We start from the raw sequence: 12,012 nt of genomic DNA, 5'->3' as shown, positions 1-12,012 counted from the left end.
TGTTATTAATATTTGAGATTAGAGAGACAGAGAGAGAGGGAAATACAAAAAAATCAAAATATTTAATTTGATTATACTCTGTTTAGGATTTTTATTACTTTCTTCAGATCAACTATATTCTGATAGCTCAAATTGCATAACTGTATGTGCTTATTAACTTTTAAATCAAACCGTTGACAGCTTACGTTAAAAAGTTTTTTAAACAGATAAAAACTATGAAGTAACTGGTACTTTTAACCATTTGAGAAGTACAATAAAACTATAATGAAATATGTAATGGTTAAAGAATAAAATATAAAGAAAAATAAATAAATAATAAACTTTTTCTTTTTTAGTAGTAAAGGAGTCCAACAAATATAATAAGATAAACTTTTTTTTTTATGACTAAATGCATCTCATCTAACAATGCAATGGACTTAGTCTCATCTATCAATATTTCTATACTTATTTATTCTTTATTATTTATGTATTTTATGTTTAAATAAATTCACAGATAATGAAATAATACATTTCAGATATACTTTTTCTAGGTTAATAATCAGTAGGTTTTTGTAATAGTTTATTATTTGGAAAATGGATGTTATATTTTTTCAAAGATGTTTAGATAATATAATTTAGTTATGGAGATATAAAATATAAAGCAATAAATTTGACATATGATGACTTAACTAGTCAAGATGGTAAAGGTATCAATCTGCTTGCTGCTTTTAGAACCTGGATTTGAATTTGAGTTAGAATTATAGAAATTCTCAGGGGTAGTTTGATTTGGTTATATTGGGTTCTCTCTCACACTTGGCTATTCCAGTTATGAACATTGCTCATATAGTCTTTTAACAATGTGTCAAGATAGAAAATGTATGAATAAAAACTATTACATTGAATAGTCAAGAAATCAGAATATTATATAAAAATTGTTAAAAAGATAAGATATATATTGTCAGTTGTTGACTCAATAAAATTATATTCTATTATTTTTGAAATACATGTTTACAATTTGATTAAAAGAAATAACTTGAATAATAGAAGGGAATCCTTGCAGTTATTTTTGAAAATATTTTATTTGAAACTAAAAATGCTATAAATTTTATTTTCTAATTAATGGAATAATTTTTGGAATGCAAAACACAAAGAAAACGTAGATCCTATTATAAGTTACTCATAACAATGCACTACTAACAGGAATGTTTATTCTGTATGAACAAATAGCATCAAGTCAAATAATTTACCATCATTATAAATAAATAATTTATAAAAAAACAATTTATTCTGTAATTAATTTCTTATTTTATTTTTAACACCTGTAATAATTTTTTCTCAATTAATTAATGCTTTTCTACATTTTTATTGATTGTATGTTGATTGATGTAGTTCACAGGTGAACTAAATAAAAAAATATTATTTCTGATCTGTAAGACTAAATATCTGCATCCATAATTTTCCAGTATAATAAGTCCTGTTAATTGATAAATGTACTAGTATACAGAGATAAATTTAAGTTTGAAATAATAATTTAATTGCTGGATGTTTGGTTTTTCTGTGTAGTGTTTGTATATATGATAAACATATGATATGTGTTTATGAAGTATGTGTTTGTGTTATAATTTAACGATCATTTAAAATATTGTAATTATATTTAAATTATATATTTTATAGCTGATGATCAATGCCTGCTGTTTAATGACTGTGAATATTTTTGTCAAAATACACCTAATGGACATTTATGTTATTGCCCTGAAGGACTAAGACTAAATATAGATGGAAAAAAGTGCTCAGGTAATAAAATATTTGCATATTTATAAGTTTTTCATACTTGATATGCAATAATATAAAGATTATTCAAAAGTTAAACATTCAGTAATGATTATCTTAAAAGATTTTAATATGATGTTGCTAAGTTTAAAACATTTATATTAATTGCATAGTAAAGATATAAAAATTCTTGGAATATATAAATTAATACGTATTCATTTTATATACACAATATAAATCAGTTAAAAATTTTCCAAGTTTTTACTATGAAATATTTAAAATTATTCTTCTGTTTTATTATGTAAGGTTATTCAGATTAGTTATTTTCAGAGTTGATTTTGTATTAATAAAACACGGTATAAAAGAAATAAAACTTTCTATAAAAATATCAAACTTGCTTTAAATTTCAAATTAATTTCTCTAAACATATAAATGATTAGTATAATTATATAATCATCCAGTTATGATTCACTGTTCTAATTTGGGATCTGTTTATAGATTCTTCTTGACAATAACGTAACCATAAGCTATATGTGAGAATACGAGGGCACAGAGTCAGTACCCTAATTGCCACTTACACATTGAGTTGGTAAAACTCTCCCACTTTGTCTTTTGGATGGCTTTTTATCGAGTGGCGAGGGGGTTGAGCAAGTCGATAGGTGGTTTGCAGTGGCAGGAGACAGGTTTAAAAAATAAACAAAGCATTTATTAATATCTAAAATTAACATACAGGAGGTATACAAGGCTAAACTTGGTTAAATGCAATTAAATACTAAATATATATAAAAGGGCAGCTCTTAGCTAAGCCTGTTCCCGTTGCTGGGAGAGAGAGTTCAAAAATCACTAACAAAAATACCTCTATGAGGAAATGAATGGTATGCATGGATAAGTTCGTAGGAATTGTAGTCCTAGTCAATATGGTGAGCTGTATGGAAGTTCGAAGCTGTGATCTGTCTTCTACTGGAGTCTTCTTCTTTTGTTGAGCTGGGAGACAAATGTATCACATTGTCAAGTTTAACTTCCTTTGGATCGCACTGAGCTTCCGGGGGCTCGTGCTTTTATTTGATTGTTGTGGGAAAGGGATCATGTGATCCTCCATGTTGATGATGACAGCAAATTTTCTGACACCTGTGTGTCAACTTTCCCATCTGATTGCTGACAATCGGAGTGACGTCTGATCTGAAGTTATTCGATAGTTTTTCTATTGGCAAATGTTTACAATTTTTCAAAAAAATTTCCATTACATTTTTTCTTGAAAATTTGCGGATTTCATATATATATATATATTAGTAAATATTATAATTTTATTAAACATAAACAGAGTAGTATATGTATTAGACATATATAAACATCAAGGCTAGAAACTGTGTAGTAAATTAGTAAAATTTTCTGAATTTTTTCATGAGCTTATTTTTCACAAATATTTATTAAAAAATTAAACTTAAAGACAACATATGCAACTTCTCTCCTGAAATATAAAGAAGAATAAACAGAAAAAGTTTTCTTAGAAATTTGTAGTTTATTTACTTAACAGTTTTAAATATTTTCAGAATAATTCAATCTTTTAAAATTTTATGTTATAATTAAATAGTATACTTTAGAAACAACATAAAGTCTCAAATCTTAATAAATCAAAATAATTACTCAGAATAAGATTTACTACTATTATGTGAATTTTTTGATAATGAAATGAAAATTAAATATTTGCTTTGTTTTTGATATTTTTTTTATGTAATTAATTTAACAGGAAAAATGTATGATTAATAATTTTTATTATTTTAGAAAATATAAAAGTTATGCAGTTTTCAGTTATTACATATTTTACATTTATAGATGTCATGCCTTGTGAACAATGGGGTGTTTGCAGTCAAAAATGTGTTCAATTAAAACATTATCATAAATGTGAATGCGAAGACGGATATGAACTAGAGTCTGATCAGTTCACTTGCAAAAGCACTGGTATGTTTGATATTAATTATAAATAATTATAAAAATAAATATATATTTATGCTAATTTTTGTTTTATGTTAATAAAATTTTAATTTACTTTATATAATTTTGTTGTGATTTTGAAATCTAAATCACATTGATAAATAAATTTAAAATAAAAGGATTAGGAATTTTATTACGTAATAATAAAATTCTTCCTAATCTTTAGCATTATGTAATAACTTTGAATTTCCATTTATTTGTTTAGTTTTCCAATGATAAATTAAAATTTTGCAGTGACAGTTATGTAATCTATTAGAAATATATTTGAAATTTAAAAGGATGGAATTAAAGGTGAACAGATTATAAAAGACAAAATTATCTGTAAATTATTTTTCAATTGTAATAAAATTAAGTACGTGTGGTTTTTTCTAGAAGTTGAAAGGTTTTTTATAAAATAAACTACTTTTATCATTTATCTTTATATTCTTGAATTAGAAATTAAAGTATAATAATACGATATTATATTTTTTGAATTGTTATAATACAGATTAATAAATTACTAATTGAATACAGTAAACTCCTGTACAACTTGGAGATACGTTCTGTGTTGTAGGAAATCGCGTTATAGGGGACATACATTATCAGACCAATTTATGCTAGTTCAAACATGTCTCTAATTTTAACTATTATTGCAAAGGGTCAAAGATTTCCCAAACATTTTTCCAAAATTATAGAGGAAGACAATTATATAGCAGAACAAGTCTATAATGTTGATGAATTTGCTTTGTATTGGAAAAAAATGCCTGACAGAACATATATTGTGAAAGATGAGACTTCTGTTTCTGGTTTCAAGGTATTAAAAGACAGGATAACTTTACTTTTGTGTTCTAATGCAGCTGGAGAACATATAACTAAGCCAATGTTAATTAATCGCACATTAAATCCATGCATAATGATAAACAGACAAATCAACGCTTCCTGTGACAACAGACAAATCTAGTGAACACTGGAAAGCTAATAACAAAGCATGGATTACATGCGAAATGTTTAAAAATTGGTTTTGTAACTGTTTTGTATCAGAGGTCAAAGATTAATTTACAACAAAAAAATTTTTTTTTTAAACTGTTGGCTTCACTGTTCATATATAAACAACTGGTAAGTGTATATTATCGCTTTTCTAAACAAAAAATCTGAAAGTATGTGAAAACATTAAATTTATGCATTATTCTTATGCATTATAGAGGACTGTTTATCGCGTTATATGAGTTCTAGTTGCAAAATTTTCATTGCGTTATATGAATTTGCATTATAAGGGAGCATGTTATATCGGTGTACACTGTATTTATAATCATTAACATATATTGCTGTTCAGTGTGCATAACATTTTGTTAAAATAATAAAATAAAACATATGTTTATTTTTAATATGTTTATTATATATCAAGATAAATCAATTAAAAACAGTTTAAAAAGTAAAATATTTTCATCATTAAAATGTTATGAATAAAACTGATGTTTTTTTTCCACTGATTTTCCTTAATACGTATGGTGTTGTGTTACATCTTTTATTATTTTATCTGTATGTAATGTAAAAATTTAAGTTTTTAATTCAAATGATAAGTAATCGTAAAGTTGACATTTTATTCGTTAAAAAACATTTAAAACGGTTTTCAAGATATAAATATTTATTAATTTATTTCTGTGATATTATTAAGTCTTGTTGATTTCTAATTTTAAAAATTTGCATGTAACGATGATATGAATCAGAGTTTAAATACATAAATCTTAATTTTTTCTGTTCCTCTAGTTTTTAATTTTGCTTTTGTAATATCTCTATACGTTTCGGCTTATTATCAAATAATAAATACATAATAGCATGCTTTCTTACTTAACCACAATTCTGTAGACCTTTATGCTTTCAGTATTTAGCTTTCTACGTTCAACCAGAGATATGAACTTGCGTGGATTATATATGATGCATCAAATTTTATATAATTTTTGATTCTGGAGTTATCTTAAATTATTGAATGGGATAGTCTACAAAACTTCTAATTTGGACACAATTATTTGTCTGGGGTCTTCCTAGTAAAAATGTTATATAACACAATGCTGATTATATGAAGAAGATTTTTGTGACTGAAAAGATACAATAATTTATTATAAAAGAAAAAAGTTATGTTTTGTATCGGTTTACTTACTATCTTAAACTGTCTGTTGAAAATGTTACTTCGGGTGACATCTTACTTTTTAGTTTTTACATGTAAATAAAATTATTACTATCTGACAGCATTCTTTTGCAAATTGTCTCTGTTCTTTGGTTTCCAGTCTTAAGTTTTGCAAATTTTATGATCTATTAATACATACAAATTACACAAAAAAAAAAAAACATAATTTTTTATTAAATATAACACTGAACAGTAATAATTGAATCACTATATATTAATATTTGAATTTTTCTGTGTTTTTTATTTGTATTTATTTATGAATTTGAAGGAAAGATGGTGACAATTTTACATATTATTTTTATCCTTTATTTTATTTATAGTGCATGCTTAAACATTCTAGAATTTTAGTATGTTAGTAATTTATTTTAATCATTTCTGTTTCAGATACTACAACTCCTCAAATTATATTTTCTAACAGACATGAGCTAAGAAGTGTTGATCTTCATACTATGTCAGTTAAAACTTTAATTTCAGGACTGAAAAATACAATTGCTCTTGATTTTTATCAGTCAAAAGATGGTGATTTAATTTTCTGGACTGATGTTATTGACGATAAAATTTACAGAGGTTCTTTAATTTCTGGCTGTAAGTATTGTAGTTAGTTTTATTAATTTTATTTTTGTATTTAATGAATAAAAAATAGTAATTTTAAGTCTTTATATTGTATTTATAGAATAAGAAATTTTATGTACCTCAAAGCCTGTTACTGAATGTGTAATTAACATCAAAAACGAAAAAATAAATTTCACAAATGTTTTTGAACTTTCAACGGTTCTTCTTCAGGTGGCAACAAATTTCTATTGGACATTGTTGGAAATTTTCTGACATCCTTTGCAATGGAAAGGACATTCTCAACTGGAATAGACTTCCAGGAGGCTACAACATCCCAATAAAAGATCACAGATGCGATAGAGAGCTCATTTACATCAGCTCTACGAAGCACTCCTTGGGGATTAGAATAAAAGCACATTGCAGACATACAACATGCCAGGACCACCACAGTTCTGGCCATTTACGCCAGTGATCCTGAGATAGAGCCGAGTTTTAACCTGGCAAGAATCATCCTCACCACACCATACACTGAACATCTAAAGTGGTTGGAAGCCTTATATATCTACAAACATGGCAACACCTGTATCAACCACAAAGAGGAATTAAATCTGTCTGTAGCATGGCAAGTGCTAGTGGACAAAGAGCTATAAATTCTTGTTAATTGCTACATATATAGTGTGCATGCCTAGTAAAACTTCATCGGGTAACATGTATTCAAATTTTGATTGATATTCATATTTAATGACATTCTAATGGAAATTCGTCACTGCCTGGAGAAGATTTGAACTGTTGAAGGTTTGAAAACATTGGTGAAATTTATTTTTTCGTTTTTGATGTTAATTGCCCACTGGTAACAGGCTTTGAGGTATGTAATTGATTACATTCTGGTGTTGGATAATGTGAAGTTAAGAAATTTTTTGATTGATTTTTATACAATTCTAATGTCAAAAGTAACAATTTAAGAATAAATCTATATATTCAGTATTCAGTGAATTATGTCTTCAAATTGGTTTTCCAAAACATTTGTAGATGAAAAATATACTTTAAAATGCAATATGATAAAATTATAATCATAATATTGATACATTGTGCAAATTAATAAGTACGTATAAAATGTTTGTATATCTGTGAAGTGTTGAATAGTTTATACTACATAATGCTTGAAATAGTTTTTAAGTAATATTAAATAAATATAAAGTGATAATGACAAAGGATATTCTATTTTTATCATGATGTTATAATAATTTTAAGGATTTTTATTTACAGCATTAACAAATATTGAAGTAGTAGTCCAAACAGGCTTGGCAACAGCTGAAGGTTTAGCTGTTGATTGGATAGGAGAAAATCTTTACTGGGTTGAAAGTAATTTGGATCAAATTGAAGTTGCTAAATTAAATGGAAGTTTTCGCAGAACATTAATAGCAGGAAATATGGAAAGTCCTAGAGCTATCACTTTAGATCCTCGTTTTGGGTTAGTTTATTTATTTATTTTCAGTCATTTTAATTATTAATTAATAATTTTTTATTCAGTATAAATTTCAGTTAAGTATCTAATTTTCTTCAACCATTGTATATTTTTCAGATTTAATAAATAACAGTTTTATCCTTTATTTTAAACTGAAAAAAACATGTTAAAGAGAAGATATCTTTGTGTAGTAAAAGATATCAAAACAGAATCAAAAAAATTTTAAGTTACAAAAATAGCAGGTTTAGAAAATATTTTTTGTATTTGAGAAAAGATGGCTTATATATGGTAGAATCTGTTTATTAATCATGGATATAATTATCAATCATTTACCTTATTTCTTCAAATTTAAGCCACACTTTTTTATTTAGAGTTTTAAGATGGAAAATTATGGTGCGGCTTAAATTAAAAGTGAATATTTTAACTTCTTATTTCTGCCAATCTCCCACACCCCAACAATCAGGTCTTTGTTTTATGCTCTATGCTTGCACATAGTATTATGATCGTTGATGGCATAAGTTTGTGATGCTAGAGTAAATAGCAGAATTTTCATAAATGTATTTTAAGTACAAATTCATATACATATTAACTACATACCAATAATAACTACTTGTATTTAAATTTTAATTTAAAAAAATATTGGCTGTTCAGTGGCTACTTTTGAGTTAGTGATATTTGTCTTCTGGTGTCTTGCAGTGGTATCTTGGGAAAAATATTATATTCTTTGTAAACACATGTAATTGATGCTGTTATCATCTGTTGTCAGTGAATAATGATAACTTATTTGATCCTAGTGTTAAGTTGTAAAGGTAAAAATTAATTACTTTTTTTATGATATGACAAGTTTTATGGAATGTTGAGTTATCGAGAGTTGAATTTCTGGGACTCTACCGAAACTTTAAGCATTAATCATTTTAATCAACAAGTGATACAGATATGCTAACATTAATAATCTGATTTTTTTAATTAGAATTATTAGAATTTATCAGGAGATGGTGGCCTAACTATTTATGTTTTACCAAATTAGTTTTGAAGGATTAAGCAACCTATGTAGCATATTCAGATATTACACAGACATTTTACTCTGTTCTGCCTTATACTCTTTTACAGGCTTTACAAAAAAATTTTGATATCAACCCTGCTATTCATTTATGGATTAATAACTGTTTTCTGCGTCGTAAATGTAAGATAAAAATGAGCAATTTTGAGTTCTTTGAATTTTTTCTTATATGCAGTATCCTTCAGGGTTCAATCTTAAGCTCGCTTGTCTTTTCAGTTTATATTGATATGCTTTTTTTTCAATATTAAATCCAAAATAATTGCGTATGGTGATGATGTAAAGCTTTTAAACCATGACTCCTTAATATTACAAACATATCTCAATACTTTATCATCTGCTTTTAGTAAGATAAATTAAAAAATTGATATTCAGAAAACAGTGGTGATGTGTTTTTCATTGATCCATAATCCCCCTTTTTTTTAATATCAATAAGCAAATGATTGAATATGTTGACTCATATAGTGATCTGGGAATAGTTTTTGACAATAGACTGACTTTTAAACCTCACATTGATAAGATCATAAAATCCCTCTTAATTTATTGGGGAATACTATGGCAATTCTGTCACCAAATCTCTTCTGAAACAGTTCTTAGAGCTATCTTCTTTGCAAATTTTCAGTCTTTAATAGACTACTATATACCAATCTGGTCTATTGCTGTTACCTTCTTACTTAACAAAGTTAATAAATTAATTTACAAAGTTTACTAAATTTGTTCAATAAAAAGTAATCTTAATAAGAAAATTTATTACTATATGCAATAAAAATATTATAATTATATTAATATTATATTATAATTAATTGTTAAATTCAGGAAAATATCAATAGCTTTGTAAGATTTTAATTTTCTAAAATTAGATTATATTTAATAAAATATTTTTCAGAATATTATTTTGGACTGATTGGGAAAGAGAAGCTCCTAGAATTGAACAGGCATCAATGAGTGGTGAAGAAAGGAAAGTTATATTTCGTGTAGATGATATAAATGAAGGTGCTTGGCCTAATGGCTTGACCCTTGATTACATGCTATTAAGAATTTATTGGATTGATGCTAGGTTTGTTATTTAATTAACTTTTACTTAGTTTATATATATAATTTTTTTAGATTTATTTGGTTACAAAACAGTGAAAAACCAATCAGTTTACAAACATAAATTCATTGTTTTGAAAAGAAATGTTTTTATTTTCTTCATCAAAAGTTAGGCTTACTTAGTTTAAATTGATTATAAACATAACTGTCAAAATAGTTAAGCTTTGAGATCAAAATAGACAATTTAATCTTTTAATTTTTTTAATATGTTTTCATTTAGTTGTAATGAGAAGACTAACAATTATTATCATCATCATCATCATCATCATCATCATCATCATCATCATCATTTATTGTCTATTGGAAATTTCTTCCCTATTACAAGGGGGTTACATTTACATTGTTTACTTGTTTTTTACTTTACAATACTTTTGATTTTAATTTACACCTATTTTTCCGCGAATACATTCCAAACATTTTTAATTTGAATCTTACAATTTTATTGTTCTATTTCATTAATAATAACATGTTTTAATACTTCATTAGTGTTAGTTTGTTTTGTTTTTATAAATGTCGATTATTTTACAAAAATAGTTATAAATTTTATATAAGACTTTTTTACCCATTTTGTTGAAGTTTTTTAACAATTCTATTAGCGAGTTGCATTTATAAGTTCGAGTTATGTCATAGTGTTCACGAATATCATTTAATTTTGGACATTTTAATATTAAATGATAAGGTGTTGAATCATCGGAGTTACATAAGAAACATTTTGTTGATAAGCTTATGTAAGTGTTGTTAACATACAGCGAATTTTTATTTAAACGAAGTTGTGCTATAAAGCGTTTTACATTCAAGTTTACCGAATACAACATATATGATTGAACTAACAATTATTATCAGTGGTTCCAAAGATTTATACCAGTACTTACTAATAGGATCATTAATGCCCCTGAATAATAAGTTTATATGGTAATAATAGCAAAAATAATAAAATTAACTTGAATCATTAAGATGATTTCTGTTGAAAGATATATATTGGTAAAGCTAATGACTGTAGTCATTAGTAAAACTCGTTGAAACATAAAATTCGAATGTATTATGGGAATGTTACAGTTTTTGTAAAATTAGGAAGAAACACAAAACAGCTATTATTAAATGACTGAATATTTAATATAAATTTAAAGTTTCCTAAAGAAAATGAATAATTTTATGTATGTAATATGAAGAAGTTCTGTTAAAAAATATTGATGAAATTTACTGGAAGAATTGAAAATGTTTGGAGTAAATTTAGCTAAATTAATAAAGAGAAATTTTTAATATTATTTAATAAAATGCTTTTATACAAACCAAATGTTGTGTTTATTGCAGAAAATAAGAATCAGAAATATATTGTGGAGTGTTGAGTTTTGAGCACGATAAAACAGTCAACACTAAAAACAAAAGACATTTAATTATACAAAAATTTGGTATACAGCCAGCAAGGGAGCATTGGTGATATCCACAATATACGACTGGTGGTGTCTGGTCCAACTTCTTGCTTTTGTAGAGATAATGTTTTAGAAATTTCAAACCTGGTCTATCCTTTCCCCTCTCAGTTGGTCTCTCTGTCCCTCAAGCAGTTCCTTTGTTTACCTCTCACACATGAAAAAGATATCCCATGCTCCTTTACATCCTCTATATATACATCACCTGTAGTGTCCTTGTGTTACATTTAAATACACGAAAAACAAAAATATAGAGAAATATTATAATTATAAATATTTACACAGACAGCACATTAATAATAAACATGAATAATAATAATTTTAGTATAAAAGAAACATCACATGTAAACATTCACGAAATAAATACATCATGGTGGGTACCGCCACAATATAATCAGAGTATGAACATATATTTTTGAGGCATTTTTAAATTTAGTAGAACATGCATTATAATGAATGTTTACAAAACTTGGCACCATCCTAATAAAATAAAAACAAATAAATAAGTATATTC

The 12,012-nt window shown here is 26.0% G+C and overlaps 1 protein-coding gene across 6 annotated transcripts in view; it reads left to right on the top strand.

Moving 5' to 3' along the window:
* The window catches only part of LRP1 (LDL receptor protein 1), a 271,088-nt gene that overhangs the window by 96,396 nt on the left and 162,680 nt on the right, over nt 1–12,012 (top strand). For all 6 annotated transcript variants that reach the window (XM_067267543.1, XM_067267545.1, XM_067267547.1 and 3 more), the window contains exons 25-29: nt 1,654–1,773; nt 3,583–3,708; nt 6,290–6,490; nt 7,724–7,928; nt 9,866–10,036. In XM_067267543.1, the coding sequence (XP_067123644.1) occupies nt 1,654–1,773; nt 3,583–3,708; nt 6,290–6,490; nt 7,724–7,928; nt 9,866–10,036 (823 nt within the window). The remainder of the gene's footprint in view (nt 1–1,653; nt 1,774–3,582; nt 3,709–6,289; nt 6,491–7,723; nt 7,929–9,865; nt 10,037–12,012) is intronic.

The sequence above is a fragment of the Centruroides vittatus genome, unplaced genomic scaffold (genome assembly GCF_030686945.1).
Source record: "Centruroides vittatus isolate TY-2023 unplaced genomic scaffold, ASM3068694v2 contig_3060, whole genome shotgun sequence".
Taxonomy (NCBI): Eukaryota; Metazoa; Arthropoda; class Arachnida; order Scorpiones; family Buthidae; genus Centruroides; species Centruroides vittatus.
This window is presented reverse-complemented; position numbering and strand designations above follow the sequence as displayed.